At 44.6% G+C, this 17127-nt stretch overlaps 2 protein-coding genes across 2 annotated transcripts; one reads left to right on the forward strand and one right to left on the reverse strand.

The window, feature by feature from the left end:
* Positions 1 to 1741: 1741 nt before the first annotated feature.
* Positions 1742 to 4760, reverse strand: buc (bucky ball). Its single transcript, XM_069667924.1, has 7 exons — positions 4754 to 4760; positions 4464 to 4616; positions 2922 to 4376; positions 2307 to 2408; positions 2066 to 2155; positions 1915 to 1984; positions 1742 to 1838 (listed from the first exon to the last, which is right to left on the reverse strand). Exons 1-6 carry the CDS (start codon positions 4758 to 4760, stop codon positions 1932 to 1934), a joined length of 1860 nt encoding a protein of 619 aa, XP_069524025.1. The 3' UTR covers positions 1742 to 1838; positions 1915 to 1931.
* Positions 4761 to 5627: 867 nt separating this feature from the next.
* kbtbd2 (kelch repeat and BTB (POZ) domain containing 2) lies at positions 5628 to 15428 on the forward strand. The gene is made up of 4 exons (XM_069666846.1): positions 5628 to 5754; positions 8956 to 9537; positions 11512 to 11677; positions 11785 to 15428. The coding sequence occupies exons 2-4, from the start codon at positions 9365 to 9367 to the stop codon at positions 13342 to 13344; spliced, it is 1899 nt and encodes a 632-aa protein (XP_069522947.1). The 5' UTR covers positions 5628 to 5754; positions 8956 to 9364; the 3' UTR covers positions 13345 to 15428.
* The last annotated feature ends 1699 nt before the right edge of the window (positions 15429 to 17127 follow it).

A 17127-nucleotide genomic window follows, 5' to 3' on the forward strand; every position in this document is an offset into this window, starting at 1 on the left:
CAGTGATTTTAAATCAGTGCTTCTGTTTAACAAGGTTTAGATTCTGGTCAGTTTGCTTTCAAGGCAAAACATCCCTAAAAACTGTTTTTTGCAGATAAATGAAAATTCAGAACCGCCCTAATCGATACATCCACCTTAGCAATTCACAGAACAGCACATCGCCTTCGCCTTAAAGACGGATCATTTAAATTAGCAGGTGTTGCCTTATCTCTCTGTGACACAGCACAACAGTAACCTGTTGAAGGCATCTGATGGCACACAGAGGTTAGTTTACAAGAGGGCTGCATCTTACAAAGTTGCTCATTGAGTTTAGTTGATTTGCGTTTTAATGGCTTTGCATATTTACATGTCTGTACAGCACTTTGGTCAACCGTCCTTTTTAACTGTGTCTTATAGATTTATAAAAGGATTGAATATGATGGTTAATTTTTCTGATCATTGGGGCTAAAATATGCCATTAAAGTGGAAATATTTTAATAAAAATTTGCATTTTCTGAAAGACAAAGGTCCAAAGAAAAAGGCGTGGCACAGATACTGGACAAAAGCAGCACCCGATTCTACAGATAGTGATTTGCTGCAGTATCTATCATCCAATAAGATTTAAGATATGAAGTAGATGACATATGTTGTTAAAGAATCTAAAAGACAGTAAAACCCTAGACTGCACGATTTTTGAACTTTTAACTGGTTTTACTCAAAGCCATCCAGGTAAAATACAGGTAAATCAGGAAACCTGCCGATTTCAACGATAAATTGAACTGGATGTATCAATGAAGTGATCAGTGATTCAATGTCATCAACGCAAAGTGAAAATATAGATTCATTTTGGCAACTTTAACTTGCTTTTATTCTGAAAGTCTCAAGGACAGTCAGCAGGTTCGGGTCAGTCCCTCTACCTGTTTAGATTGTTTGTAATGGGAATAGAAGAGTGTCATATCCACTGCAGGCTAATGAACTGTATCAAAATAAAATAACATTTTGTGATATAAGTAGATATAGTATCATCGCCCAAAGAGTCCATAAATTGGGATTCAACTTTTAAGTTAACTAAACAACAAGAAGGACACGCTCGGCTGCGTGCACATCACAGACATCAGACCTGTTTAAATTATCCGACTTGCTGGAAAATAAGAGTATGGTTGTGTTCGAAACACCGTACTACATACGACATACTGCATACTATATACTGCGTTCAGCGGTAGTGTGTAGTATGAAGGAGCTTTTCAAATTCATTTTGCAGTATGCTACGCCAGGTGGAAGTAAACAACGGCCGCTTCTTCAGCTACAGCGCCCCCTTCTGCTGGAATCCTGCTGCTGTCCGTCATTTCAACTGCCGCTGTGACATTCCAGCGCTTTGCATTGTGGGATACAGTAGGCGAGGTAGACTGGTCCGATGTATAATGGAAATTTTCTCCGAATCAGTACGACATCCGGGCATTTTTGGCATACTGCACATTTTGCTTTTGTTTGCATACTGCAGACTACATTTTGGCAAAATCAGTACGTACTGCTGGTATAGCATGGCATTGTGAACACAGCATAAATCGCCTATTATAATGTGAACAGATGTAAAAAGGATGCAACACAAATCTTAAATAATGACATTTTATTGGACTGGCCCCACACAGTGGCTCACCCTCGTCTGCAAACACCTTTTTCGCCTGTTAGTGAAATTCATAAATCATGAAGAGTGCTCGGCAGCGTCACCGCAGAAACTTTATACATATTTTTTTGACTTTTATCTAAACATAAAGAGGCTTTCTGTGCAGTGCATTTCACCTGGTGCCCTAAATACTTTCAAACACATTATCCCGGAACAATTACACCTTCAGGGGGACCTGAGGAGGAAAGAAAACGCGTCATTAACACATTTTTTAAAGTTGACGTTTGCAGTGTGAAGCGCATTTCACTTACAGTTCAACACACTTCGTTCATAAGTCAATCCTGGGACTTAAACATCTTGGTTCTCCTCTCATCATAGAGCCTGGAAAAATGCAAAAAAAAGTAACCTTGTTAAAAGAAATGTGACGGCAAAATCAGAGAAATAACAGAATCAGACATGAACCTCTCTCCCAGGGTAACAGCGGCGGCTCATCGTCATCATTGTCTTCGTCTCTCGGCCTGTGGTACATCACTTTCCTCTGAGTGTTCATCTCTATGCAAAGTATATAAGCACAATATATAAAACAACAAAGTATAGATTTAGTAAAGGAGCGGGTGTTTTATCTATTTGAAGAAATATTCCTGACAAATTGAACTTGTAGGTTTGTTTTTTTCTACAACAAAAGTGAGAAGCTAAACTCAACCTTGTCGCTGAAGAGAGGTGGTTTGTTTCCTCCTGGGAATCACGTCTCCGTCTCCCCTCCTGCCCTGGTCGGACGTGCTCAGATCCTCTCTGCAGAGCCTGTCTGCAAGAGAGTTCATGCATTCAAAAGGCAAATTAGGGATGCCCCGATGCATCGGTTGAACATCAGAAAATATCGGCCGCATTGGCCTATCGACAAATAAGGTGGCATGCGCCGATGTTTTTATTATTTGACTGCTTTAATTGTGCAGTAAATTTAATTGTAACAAAAGTATTTCAGATTTTTGTTAGGCTATGTAAGCACTGAAAAATGTTTGTACTGTGAGCAGGTGATTCTAAAGAGATTTTTCTGTTTACGTTTAAATAAAAAGATGGATTGGGAATTTGAAAGATTGAATTCATGCTTTCTCAAAGAGTGATTTTATTATTAAAGTTAAGTTTGGCCCCTTGGCCCCAGACGAGGGCATTCATAATTTAAAAATGAGTTATTGAAAAAAAATACATTGTTTGAAACATCGGTATCTGCCCTGATTTTCTCAATCGGTGCATCCCTAAAACAAATGATCTTCAACATAGAGATTTCAAACATAAAGTCTGCTGAACAAAAGACACCTACCCTGACACGTTCTGCACTGCAGCTCATTAGCAGTCACCTCTCCGACATCCACATCAGCGGCCTCCTGCTTGCACACATCGTGTCCTTCCTCCTGGTTTACTGGATCCGACACATCTTTGTATTGACCTCTTTTGTACCAGGGTTTTGCGGCTTGTCTCTGTGGGACAGAATGGGTCTTCCTCGGTGCAGAATGCTTCCTCACAACCACTCTGACAGGCTGCTCGCACCCTCTCCCATACCTGCTCTCCTCCTCAGAGTCTCCCGCTTCATCCCTGTACATCTTTGCACTGTGAACTTTGCTCCTTCCTGTTCCTTTTGCTAAATTTTTCCCGCAGCAGGCGCACATGAACCTCTTTGCGCCCGGCAGCCACACTTCTTCTACGTCTGCAGCAGCCTGTGGCGACCCCGTCATGACCTCTGCGAGCCTCCTGCCTGCGTACACGTGTTTGGGGAAGAGATCTGCATCGTCCAGATCTGTGGAAAACATCTCATCTCTGGAGGAGAGCTCATCTAGAGAGGGACTGAGGACGCTCATGCGCTCGTGGGTGGAGTGCATGGAGAGGTAGTTGTAGTAGTAGGGGTTAGTAGGGGAGGAAAGATGGCCGGCTGCAGCTTCTCCAGAGGTCACAACACTCTCAAAGGGCAGTTTGAGGATCTTGTAGCTTGGATCGTCTTTCTGGTGTTCTGTTTTTGAGGATTTGTCGCAACTTTTAGCATCTTTGGAAGGAGGAGGAGAGAGCACTGAAGATGTTGGATGCAGGTTTGGATCCACTCTCTGATTCAGGAGCTCTTCTGTGTCACACTTCGGATCAGTCACAGAGATATCTGGCTGGATATCCGTGACCTCTGCTTTCTCAAGAGAAAGGAAGTGCTCGACTCCTGCAGCCTGCTCGAGCTCAGGACTCTCCTCGTGAACAGAGGAGCTATCGAGAGGCTCTTCCAGGCCTCCTGGCCAGCATCCATGAGGGCTCAGGCCATCCAAGCTCCTCTGGCTGGACTCTCCGTCGTACACCGCTGTCGTGGAGTCGCTGAAGGTCACAGCTGGGGACTCCAAATGGCTCACATCAGCCACTGTAGGCAGGACGTGACCCTGTTCTTCACTTTTCTTTTCCTCTCCTGGAGAAAACATCCCAGAGGACTGTGAGGCAACACCAGAGTCGAGTTCCCTCTCGGCGCCCTGCAGCTCGTTGACTCGGATTTTATCCAGGCACTCGATGAGTTTGGTGATGGCGTCGCTGGGGTCGGTTTGAGCCTCTGAACAGGCCATTTCTCGCCGCCCCTGAGGCTGCAGATGATGCTGCTGGCGGGGAACATCATTCCAGGTAGGAGGAGCCTGAAAGCGGGGTTCAAACATGCGCCTGTAATCCATCGGATATATGGGAGCGTGTGGGAAAACGTACCCAGGATACTGCATGTACTGGTAGGGGTGCATGCAGGGACGGTTAAAGTTAAAACCTACACACACAAATGCACACAGTAAGGTTTCAGGTAATTAATATAAGAATATGAATACGAAAATAGAGAATTTAAATTGCTTGCTACCTCCAGGAACACCATAATGATTGTATGGGTTGTTCAGCTGCCAGTGCTGGTAGAGGTAGTAAGGTTGAGACGGTGGCTGGACGTAGAAAAAAGGTCTGGGGTGGTGAGTTCTCGGCTGTCCACCCCCAAATGCGTGTGGTTGTTTGCCTCCGTCTACAGGAAGCAGCGGTTTAAGACAAAAGTGTCAACAAAAGTTTGTTCTACTCATTTGGGTTCATAAAATATACTTTTACGTAGCTTAAATGGGATTAAATCAACATTTTGGTAAGAAATTGAGAAGAAATCCTTACCGTCCATTTTCCTTCACGTGCTTGCTCAACCTGTCAGAAATAAAATACCGCAGAGGGATGAAAACAACCAAATAAACGCCCCCAGCTTCGAAAAATAATAACACTTGCACAGTCAATTCTTCGATAAATAAACAGCAGTAGAATCGCTTCTCTCTCAGGTCCACATGACGCTCCACTCACTAAAGCAGAAACATGTCCGCTAATTAGTCATATAGGAAACACCTGCTGCTGCACGAGGACAAATTAGCATTTAGGTATAATCGTGTCAGTTTAACCTGCACACGTTGTATCGTTTGTAGGCTACGTGACGTTTTAAATGATTATGAATAGTTTATAGTAAAAACAAATCAAAGAGAAAATAATAAAATTAAGCCAGTGAAAAAAACATCAACACCAAAAAATACACAAATAAATTCAAAATATATTCTTAACTTTAAATGGAGGACTGATGTTTTTATAGTATTCAGGTGCTGTTGTGTCTCTATCTGTCCAGCAGAGGTCGCTGTTCCTCTCTTATCCAGGACAGGCTGCCCAGTTTAGGCGCATGTGCAGTATCCTTTGTGAAAAAAAACAGGTTTATTAATCGATAATCTGCTTTTACATGTACAAAACGTCGAGTCACTTCAGAGCAAAATGAGAAGATTGTTCTTTTTAATTGTACAGACCCTTAAATAAATACAAATATATTAAACACTTTTAATGGGGGGGTCGTGTTTATGGTTTGTCATAGTTCCAGTGCTGTTGCGTCTCCATTAGTCCAGCAGAGGTCGCTGTTCCTCTCTTAACGCACACTGGCCGCCCAGTTTGAACGCATGCGCAGTATCCTGATTTGGCCTCTAGTCTTTCAGGCGCTTATGATGCGCTGAAAGGTTGTCCGCCGCTCAGCGCTTCTACACAACAGTTTAATGTCTAATTTCGGCTTGAGGAGCTTACTTGGCAATTTCTGCTGACGAAAAACGCCATTGCGACGGTTCACTGTGTGGAGTCTGCGAACAGTTACTGTAAGGAAGCTTGGATTTCTGTTGTTGAAGTGGCTCACTGAGGTAGCTAGCTTACGTTTATATAGCTCTTTTAGCAGTTAGCCTAGCTGCCTGCTAGCAGCATGACCGCTCTCTAGTTTTCCTGCTGCAGCAGTTTGTACTGCTCATGTCCTTACTGTAATAATTTTAATCGTTGGTAACAGGCGCTTGACTTTCAAACAGCCGCCGAGTAGGTATCAGCAGACTGGCTACCCCGTTGGCTAACTATTACGTTACCCCGGAACTGTGGAGCTCAGGGAAGCTAAAGTTGCTAACTTGCCGCGGGTGGTAATCGAGCAAGTGTCGCTGCTTGAGCTAGCGATGTAACATCACATCAAGGCTAGCTGATTAGATGTATTGGTCCGTTGATCAAAGATGAGGATGGCTACCATGTTGAAAGTGTCATTTGAGATTAATCTACAGGAACAGGGATGATGCTAAGGTTTGTCTGGTTAGCTAATATCAGCAAGATACGTGTTCTGAACAGGCCTGCGTGTCTTATGTTACTTTGCCTTGTTTAAGAGCGCAGACAGGGTTTGTTTTGGACATGGTGTTAAGTGGAGCGGTGGTTAACGGTAACGTGCTAACTTAGCTAAAATGCTAGAGATTAAAACTATTTAGATGTCAACTTTTATGTGCAAAAGCAAGCCGTTAGTTAGTTTGTTGTTGAGGGTTAATATCGCTAATTGACTATCATTTTCTCGGTAGCAATTTAAGCTAATGCTTTTGAAGTTGATGTATGTAGATGGCCTAACATCTACCTATAGCCTGCACACAGTGTTGGTCAACTGTTTGTAATACTACTTGGAGACTAGACAACATAATAAAATATCATGACATATAAATACTAACTCAACAGCTAACCAATTTTAAAGATTTCATATTTCAATTGAGCACTGTTTTTTTTTTTAATGTGTTTGACCATTAGCGGTGCTGTTAGCTTTGGTGTGCTAAATTGCTAGCTAGCTTTCCTCGCTAACGTTACACACCAGTATTCACAGAAATTGAAGATATTCTGAATCTCATGTTGACAGCTGTCGCAGGGCGTGTTAACAGCAGAGGTGTCAGGGCGAGAAGCTGACACCAGATCAGAGGTTGTCTCGGATGGTTGCTGCTATCAGCATCCGACAGTCCTGATTCAGTGATGTGTGGAGATGGATGTAAACTTCGCGATAAACAACCTTGAATTTGATAGATATTCAGTTGGCAGGTGGATTAAAACGTAGGGATGCACCGATCAGGATTTTTAGGCCCGATACCGATTACCGATTTTTTTTGTAGTGAGATCTGCCGATCACCAATTTAAATATTTAAATGCATTTTTCCAACCTTTCTAAGAATATAAAAATCATAACAGAGAGAGACCTTAATACATTATGATCTTAGTGTTATTTGGCCATTGCAGTTGATAACTGCACTGTTCAGAACAATTAAGTGCAATGTAGACGAGTGCACACAAGGAACTTTATCAACAGGCTCACGTGTGTGTAACGCCTGCAGTGGGTGATCTCATCTTATTGTACTTTCGTTAATGACGGGTTTATTTTTAACAACAATGGAACAATATTAAGTCGTCCTTCGGTTTGATAAATTAGAAAACTGAGTGCGATCTCGTAATTTGAAGTCATTCACCGCCCTGTCCCATTGGTTGAGAGTGTGAATATATATTTATTTTTTATAGTATGTTAAACGGATTGCCGTCTGTGGAGCGCATCTGTGATCACAGTGGTGACGCTGCCCCACTGGAGCACGATGAGCGCATGCAGGATTTCCACCTGGTAAAGCGAGTGCTTGCATCCGTTGAGTGAATCTTGCTAACTTCTGATTCCTTCCCTGGGATAAATGTTGCCCGACTTGTAAACTTTGGCTGAAGCAATGCTGGTAATTCCAGCAGAGTGCGGGTTCAGCCTCAGAACATGAGAAGTTTTGTGTCCGAGGCAAAGACGCAAAACCAAATGACAATCGCATCTCCAGCAGTCTTCCCTGATTACGCACGATGTGTGTTTTATTTTCCTTTGCTGTCACTGCGGAAAAAAAATCATTAATCTGCATGGTGGTGCGGGAAAGTGGCTCATAATTTTACGCCACGCGATCGGCATTTGAAAGTTGATTGGCCGATCACCGATCCCCTAATTAGAGCCCAATTCCGCCGATCGTTCGGTGTATCCCTAATAAAACCCATGATATTTATTAGATCATTAATATGTATATATATTTTTTATGTTCCCCTGCTGCCATGAATAACATCCACGGTGCTTTAATAAAACACACTGTTATGGTAGATTGTACTTGGGGCACTGGAGGTAGGTGGCTTAATGGCTCTGTCATGGTTGTCTGCCAAAAAGTCCCAAAGTCATTTAGGATGTAAGAGCTCAAGGCTTACAGATGAAAGCATGCTGTGATGTCTGCATGTTTTACATATGTCTTGGTCCCCCTGTAAACTCACTCTCATTACAGCAGATGTTGGTTTATCTTATTGAGGAGCACATATATTCATGGACTGTAATATCCTCCTGTTATCTAATGAAGACGGTTTGATGGCTTACTTTTTTGCGAGGAGAAAGAGAGGAGAGAGTTGGGACATTTTACTAACACACAACTAAGCTAATGTTAGCTATATTACCTTGAATGCTGTGTCAATGTTGCCTCAACTGTTTGTCCGTTCAGGTGTTTTATAGCCACTTTATGAGCAAGAATATTTCTTCAGAACTGCACACTCAACCTTTTAAAGCTAAGGTGACTGAAGCTCTTACACTTACAAGAGCCCTTGGGGCCCTAGTTCTGCAATGAATATAAAGAGGAAACTGTTGTGGCTTTAAAGATTGTTTGATAAACAAGAGAATGAGTGAAGTAGCTTTTTAATAACTGCCCATGTGAATCAGTTTAATTGAGATGCTGTCTTATTTTATGTAAGGTTAATAAACAGATGATTGCGGTCGTTGTAAAATACTTATTTCTTAGAGGCAGCTTCCCACTTGACTGCAGACGATTTAAAGCTGTTAGCGGAGTCTCTGAAAGTGAGGGATGAGGGGAGGGTGTGGTGGAGGCAGAGATGGCAGCAAGTGACCTGCATGGGGGGGACAATATTTCATGTTTGTGCCTGTTTAAAGATAAAAAAGTAGTTATTCTTTACTGTAAGTTTCCAAAGACTCATCATTTCTCTTTTTGTCCTGTGTTTTTCAGACGAGCACTGATGTAGCAGTGTTTCGACAGTCGTCGTGCTCTCCCTCTACCTCCGGTCCCCCAGTGCCTCTCTGCATGACCTCAGACGACAAAAAGATCCACGAGGGGAAACGGCCTCCTTTCCTCACCCAGGACCCCCTTCCTCTGGACTCCTGACTGTGACACTTTGTAGCCACGACACCTCCACCATCTCATCTTTCAGCTCATCTCCTGCAGAAGAAACAGCAGAAATTCTTCCGGAGAGGAGTTGAACACCTCCACTCGGACCAGTGGGGGTGTTAAAGAGCTCTCCTCAAACCCCTCTTCCCTCCGAGTCTTTAAGAATACATTTTTCTCCTGGTTGGCTTGAGTCCGGTTCTGCCGGCCGTGTGACTTTTCAAAACTGGGGCGCGATTCATGGGATGCAACCATGTCGGATCTCAGTGAGCGCAGGCCGGTCAACACGGACTACGCTGTCTCCCTGCTGGAGCAGCTCAAGTTCTTTTACGAACAGAAATTACTGACTGACGTTGTGCTGCTGGTGGAGGACACGGAGTTCCCGTGTCACAAGATGGTCCTGGCCACATGTAGCTCCTATTTCAGGTGAGTGCAAAGCCGCTGTTGTCGGAGTGTGTGGAATAGCTTGTGTTGTATGTTGTATTCAAGGTGATACGTGCCAAATGTGAGGTGGTGTGTTCGCCTTTCATTTGACTTAAAAAAATGTGTCAAATTTAAAGATTTGCTTTAAAACGTGATGCAAAATACACAATTTGGTTATGATGAACAGTAAGATAGCATCCAGGCGTTTTTGAACTCGTGTAGCAACTAAAGATGTTAACATTATTTTCACATATCACCTGAACCATTGTGTGCGAGCATGCTTTGTGTCGTATAGCTCCTCTGAGTTTCTCTCCTACAGTTTCACTAAATAATGCACCATACAGCGCTGGGCTTTTGTGTTTAAATACACCAATTATTCCCCTCGGTCTGATTGTGTTGAGGTGTAGGTACGCTGTTGTTATGTCTGTAAGTGCTCACCTCCTACAGTTACGATAAATAATGCACCGCGTCGTACAGCAACAGCGACACACTCTATACACGCAGGATAGAAAACACAGGGATGTTGTTTCCTTGAAAGCTGGGGCTCGAGTCGCCCTCTGCACCGTCTCAGATACACAACACGGAATAAATGAAGCAACCTCTAACCTGCAGTCGTACAGACGGATCCCTCAAGGCCCTCGGGAGGCCTCATTTGTACGCACAACATTGCATAATGAAGTGTGTGTGCACTGCGGTGAATATGACAGAGCAGCAGCCTCGGCTCTGGGAAGAGTCCATCTGTACATGACAGGAGCTCATGCTGCATTTGAACACCCCGTCTCCCCCTTCCTCCCTCCCTCCCGTCTCTAACTGCACACTCACACACACACGCATTCCAAGAAAAGGTCCCGACAACTTGATGCCGCTCTCGCACAAACCTCCCCGCGATCTTCCCCTCAGTTTCCCACGCACTCGTTATCTGGTGCGAACATGCTAAGCATTTCCCCTGCAGGTTTTTCAGAGATGCCGCAGCGCTTCCCCTAAACTGCTACTCCTTCCTTCCTTCCCTTTCTCTGTCTGCTGCCTCTCCCCTCTCCTCGCACGCCTCGCTTCAGGGGAAAGGGGGGGTGAGAGACTCTGGAGGGAGCTCATGTGGAGGGGAAAGTCTGGTCACGTAGGTCTTGGTGAGAGATGAAGAGAAAGAGGAAAAAGAGGGAGGGGGTGCAGGGGTTTGCCTGCAGGGTTGCGTAATACGGCCTGGCAGGTTTAGCCCCTGCTGAGCAGCACACAGACACACACACACCCCCAAAACCCCCAAACGCCAGGGCAGAGCTGTGCTGCAGACAAATTATAGTTAGAGTATAGTTGTAACATTGACATATTTGTTTATTTTGTCTGTAAATCATATACGACGATGTCAGAAAATATAGAAAAGTGATGAATTTCTTTGGCTACACTTGAAAAGATTTGGTAAAACTTGTCCTTCACAAGTTCCCAGAGCCAAAGATGACGTCTCCAGTTGTTTGGTTTCGTCAGACCAACAGGTCAGAACCCCAAATATTTAGTTACCGCACAATAAGACGATAAAATATGATTTGATTTAGTCTCAGGTACCCTGAATCTGGACGTCTGTTTTTAGTTATTTCTGCGAGTGGCCAGCTGTCATTAGGGAGCTCTGTTTATTTAAAAGAAGACTGAACGTGCACTAAAAGCTGACCTGTGTTTTTTGTTTATTATGATGCGGGCATTTAAAACGTTCAGGAACTTCAGCCACTGGAGAAAAGAATAAATTTGCTATGACTGTAATGTGTTATTTTTTGTGGTTAGCACTCTTTGACCAGCATGAGTTGGGGTTTGTATCTGCTCTATTCTGCTTGATTGTAAGGATTATAATGCGTATGAGGTTTATAAATGTAGTTTATTTTGCCTATCTGAGAAGTTGGTGAATCTTAATCAGTGTCAGAACTTTATTTCACTTCCTTGTTTAGTCGCTCTGTTGACTGATGACCCCGCGTTGTTGTCGTCCCTCTCCTGCAGGGCGATGTTCATGAGCGGCCTCAGCGAGAGCAAACAGACCCACGTCCACCTGAGGAACGTGGACCCAGCCACCCTGCAGATCATCATCACCTACGCCTACACGGGGAACCTGGCTATCAGCGACAGCACGGTGGAGCCGCTCTACGAGACCGCCTGCTTCCTACAGGTCTGTGAAACACACAGCATTGCTCATTTACGGTGAAAGTCCTTCTGTCATCCTGAAGTGCTCCACACACTGACTGTCTTCTATCTCTTGTCGTCTGTTCCATCCAGGTGGAGGACGTCTTGCTGCAGTGCAGAGACTATCTGGTGAAGAAGATTAACGCTGAGAACTGCGTCCGCATGCTGAGCATCGGCGACCTGTTCAGTTGTAGCGAGCTCAAGCAGAGCGCCAAGCGCATGGTGGAGCACAAGTTCCCCGTGGTGTACAGACAGGAGGCGTTCCTGCAGCTCTCGCACGAGCTGCTGATAGACGTCCTGAGCAGCGACAACCTCAACGTTGAGAAGGAGGAGACGGTGCGCGAGGCGGCCATGCTGTGGCTGGAGTACAACATGGAGGCGCGCTCGCAGCACCTGTCCTCTGTGCTCAGTCAGATCCGCATTGACGCGCTGTCTGAGGTGACGCAGCGCGCCTGGTTTCAGGGTCTGCCTCCCAACGACAAGTCGGTGGTGGTGCAGGGTCTCTACAAGTCCATGCCCAAGTTCTTCAAACCTCGGTTAGGCATGACCAAGGAGGAGATGCTCATCTTCATGGAGGCCATGTCAGAAACACAAGCCAAGGGATACGTAATGTTCGAGTCCCTGCCCACTACGGTAGTCTGTTACAGCCCACAGGCGGAGAAAGTATACAAGCTCAGTAACCCCCCAGGAGACCTGCAGAAGGTAGGGACTCTCGTTACACCGGACAATGATGTGTTCATCGCTGGAGGTCAGATTCCCCTCAAAAACTCTATCACCAACCACGGCAAGAGCGGAAAGTTACAGGCAATGTTCCGCTCGGTCGATAGCTTCTTCTGGTTCGACGCCCAGCAGAACGCCTGGGTGCCCAAAACGCCCATGCTGTGCGCCCGAATCAAGCCCTCGCTCGTCTACTGCGAGGGGTTCATCTATGCAATCGGAGGCGATAACGTCGGAGGAGAGCTGAACAAGCGCACGGTGGAGCGCTACGACTGCGAGAAGGACGAGTGGAGCATGATGAGCCCGCTGCCCTTCGCCTGGAACTGGAGCACGTCGGTGGTGGCGCACGACTGCATCTACGTGATGACCCACGACCTGATGTACTGCTACTTCCCCCGCGCCGACACCTGGGTGGAGATGGCCATGCGAAAGACCAGCCGCTGCTTCGCCTCTGCGGCCGCCTTCGGTGACCTCATTTTCTACATCGGCGGCCTCCACGTGGTCAGCAACTCCGGCATCCGCCTGCCTACGAGCACCATCGACGGCTCCTCCGTCACCGTGGAGATCTACGATGTCAGCAAGAATGAGTGGCGCCTTGCCGCCAACATCCCCGCTAAGCGTTACTCGGACCCGTGCGTGCGTGCGGTGGTGCTTCTGAACTCGCTCTGTATTTTCATGCGTGAAACTCACATGAACGAGCGCGCCAAGTACGCCATCTACCAGTACGACCTGGAGCTGGACCGCTGGTACCTGCGGCAGCCCGTGTCCGAGCGCGTGCTGTGGGACCTGGGGAAGGACTTCCGCTGTGCAGTGGGGAAGCTGTACCCCTCCTGCCTGGAGGAATCCCCCTGGAAACCCCCGACCTACCTCTTCTCCCCCGATGGAGCCGAGGAGTTCGAGGTGGACGGGGAGCTTGTGACCCTCCCTCACGTATAGCTCTTACCCCCCCTCCCCTACCTCGCTGACTGAGCAGGAGTCTGTAACGCTGAGGGACGAACATGCAGGGGGGGCGGATCACATCTATAAGGGTTTTCTGTGTTGTGGAGGGTCTCTGGACTTCAGAGGCTTGCGTTAGCTTCAGCTGTTGCTGATGGACGATGCAGCCAAAGCGAGCTTGGAGAGAAAAAGATGCGCCTCAAAAATACTAGTAATCTGAAAATTTCATTTTTTTCCTTCTTATTTTGTCAGTTGTGACATCTGTTAGATATTATTACAAGTCTGTCATACTGTTTCTACAATGTGATGATCTGAACGTCAACTGATTTTTGTGATGATGATGAGGGTGATGATGCACTTAACTGGTAAACCTTCTAGGAATGACAATGGCAACTGTACCAAAATCCCCCAGCCCCCCACTCTGATCAAGACTTCCCTCTCTTCCCCCTCCCTCCCTCTCTTCTCTTCTTTCTATTCACACCACTTACAAAGGAATATGGCAATAAAAATCTTTCACTAGAGTGTCGAAAGTATTCCCTGTAGGCTCGAAGCGGAGGCTCTAAATGGTTGTAGCTCGCTCCGATCGACAGAGGCAGCAGATCAGTCGCCCGGTGTTGATTCGCAGCTGTTAAAATGGATCCAAATGACAACCTCAACAATTGAAATAAAGTATCATATAAAGTATCAAAATGATTAAACGTCTTAAACCGCTCCTCGCTTTGTACTAATAATATTTATTCAGACAGCACTTATTACTTACGTTTCGCTCAAGTTCACAGGGTTCAGTGGTGGAGAAAATCGATGAGGCAGCAGTGGTCTCAGAAGATTTAATGTTCGTTTTGACGAGGTGCTTTAAGGTTCATTTCTGAGCATGTAAACGTAGTTTTAAATTATTTTGTACTTAAAGTTTGGCTCAAACTTAGAGGAACATTTTGAGGCCTTTATATGTTAATGTCTCACGGGAAAAACGTAAGATAACTGAGGTCATAAATATGTTGGCTTGTATCAATATCAATCCTTTTTTTTGTCTATAAACGGTCCGAAAAGAGTCAAAACTGATCCCCATCTACTTCCCAAGCCAAGGCTTACATCTTTAAATGCACTTAATTCATCCATCCGTCAGTCCAGAGTCCAAAAAGTCTAAATTTAACAAGGATAAAAAGCTAATTTTTTTGTGTCTGAAAAATGGCTTCAATGTAGAGCTGAAACCAAACGCTATTTAGCTGATTGAAAGAAAAGCAAATCAAAACGTGTTTTTTGAAGAGCTGAAATACAAAATTAAACATGTTTAGTTGCTGTGTTTCTGGGGCAACTTCTGTCTTCTACAAAAGAGCAAAATACGAGCCACCTTTTGAAGCTTACAGGTTTATTTGATACTCTAAAGACAGATTTTTTTGCGTACTGTTCCTTTAAAAAAAAAAAATACAGGCTCCATCTACTTCTTCAAAAGGCCACACAGACGAGAGGAAACAGGGGCCGTGGCTTTTTTCAGAAGGGGTTTGCGAGGGCTGGCGGGGAAACACGTGAGAGGCGGAGAGGGTTAAAAAGAGGGCGACTGCAGGTCCGGTCACCCGTCCCCCTCTCCTCCCTCACCGCTCTGTCCTCCACCCGGACTCCACCACAGCCTCCACCGCCCGTCTGTCCGTCTGTTTGTGCACAGGTCTTCCACACAGCCGGCAGTCTACACCTCACTCCATCCTGCCATCGTCACATGATCATGAAACCTTTCTTTTCCACCAGGGTCTCTGCAAACACACACACAACTCCACTCTCAGTACGAACACAGGTTATCGGGCTCATGCATTTTTTTTATTTCCAAGCTGCTGAAATATATATATAAAAAATATATATTTTTCATAACTGTTCTAGTGTGGGGAAAATAACCAGGTCTATTTTGTATTAGTGTCTTTTTTAATTTAATATCAGACATTACTGTAGTGTGATTGTGGGTAGATATCCATTTTTCCTATCAAGGTTTAATTTCTCTCGAGTGAACATTGAGGATTCTTGCTGCTGATTGGTTGCGAGAGGAGAGGGCGGGCCCACGGCTGTTGCCACCTGCAACCGCCAGCAGTAATGGAAGAGGGGGGGGCGGGTTAGGGAGGGATGGGGTTTTCCTCCTACCTTAAAAACATGAGCACAGGTGCTTCATGACAAACCTTACTAGCATGTTTGGCTGCATCATATTCCTTTGGCACTGTATTTTGACTGAACGTTAATTTATTAAAAAACATACCAAAAACGTTCCTGAAACTGACTCCATGCTCCTGTTTCTTTGTGCTGGTGTTCGTTCTCATGGTTGTTTTATTTAAATTAGTAATAATGGTTTAATATTGATTCACCAAACTTTTTAAGTCCGCTGCAAACTGTGAACTAAAATGTATGTCGTATTTTTCAAGCAAAGTTTTATTATAAACAGCTTCTTTTGTTGACGTGTTGGAAGCAGGAAAAATGTAAGAGCAACTTTGACGAGGGCCAAAAATTGTGACGGCTAGACGACTGGGTCAGAGCATCTCCAAACCTGCAGCTCTTGTGGGGTGTTTCCGGTCTGCAGTGGTCGGGACATGCCAAAGGTGGTCCAAGGAAGGAAAACCAACGTCAGGGTCGCGAGCGGCGAAGGTTCGTTGATGCGTGTGGGGAGCGAAGGCTGGCGCGTGTGGTTGGATCCTTCCAGTTACGTTTTCTCTTTGATGATGTGATTTGATGACAAAAAGAGGAACTTAAACAAGAAAAATAATGGAAGGGCCTTAAATTAAGAAATTCCTTTTCCTTTGTGATTTTTAAAGTTACAGTAATTAAGGATGCACGATACGCCGATATTTTCCACCCTTTTTGCCAACAGCCGATTCGATGCCGATATATTTGACACGTTTTTTTTCCTCCTAATTGCAGCGAACATCAAGTCTCCCCTCTAGTGGAATTCATATCATGCCTACTCTTATTGTAGTCGCCCGCTGGCAGATTCTTGACATGGGCGATTATATTTGTAGTGTTGAATGAAGGAGATTTTGCCTCTTCTCGCATGACCGTTACTGACCGTTTCCGAAACTTTGAAAAACTGCCACACCGCAGACATCTTGCCCCCTTTTTCACGCTTGATGGAAGAGGCATGGTGCATGCGGTGCGCAAACACTCGCAGCATTACGTCAAGCTTATTTAGGGAATCGCCAAACATGAGGGCATAATTTAAGCTTTGTTCTATGGGCGGAAAATATCAGCAGAAAAATGACATGTCTGCCGATGCCGATAACGTGCCGATGATATTATGCATCGCCAACAGAAATCATTTTATAACCTTTTAATTTGTTTTAACAAAATAAGCTTTTTTAAATATACGATCAACAATGTAACGATATTCTTTCAGTCTGATTTATTCATGTTTAAAAGAAATAAACAAGATCGATGAATATAAAACTTTCTGACCCGTTAAACTTGAAAGCGATGGAAAAGATCCGGCATTAATGGCCATTTTCCAAAATAGGCAAAAAGCCTTTTTCCTGCATTTTTAAAAAGAAGTTTTAAATGTATAAATGTTTTTGCTCTATTTGTGTTTGAACACTAGCATTACATTTTCTAGCAACCAAATAAAATTAACTTTTCTCCAAACATGGACGCCATCATTTCAGATAATGCAATTTTAATTGGGAAAGATAATCCTTAAGTAAAAGTAACCGGCAGTTATATTAACCATCTTCAGCTGGAAGCTTAAGGATTTTAAAATGAAAGCATCCTGAGAAATTAGTTCTGAAAACCAAACTGTTCTATAACTTTATCAAGTATTTT

The sequence above is a fragment of the Semicossyphus pulcher genome, unplaced genomic scaffold (genome assembly GCF_022749685.1).
Source record: "Semicossyphus pulcher isolate SPU_LCO1_2020_fin unplaced genomic scaffold, fSemPul1.0.p SCAF_18, whole genome shotgun sequence".
In the NCBI taxonomy this organism is placed as follows: Eukaryota; Metazoa; Chordata; class Actinopteri; order Labriformes; family Labridae; genus Semicossyphus; species Semicossyphus pulcher.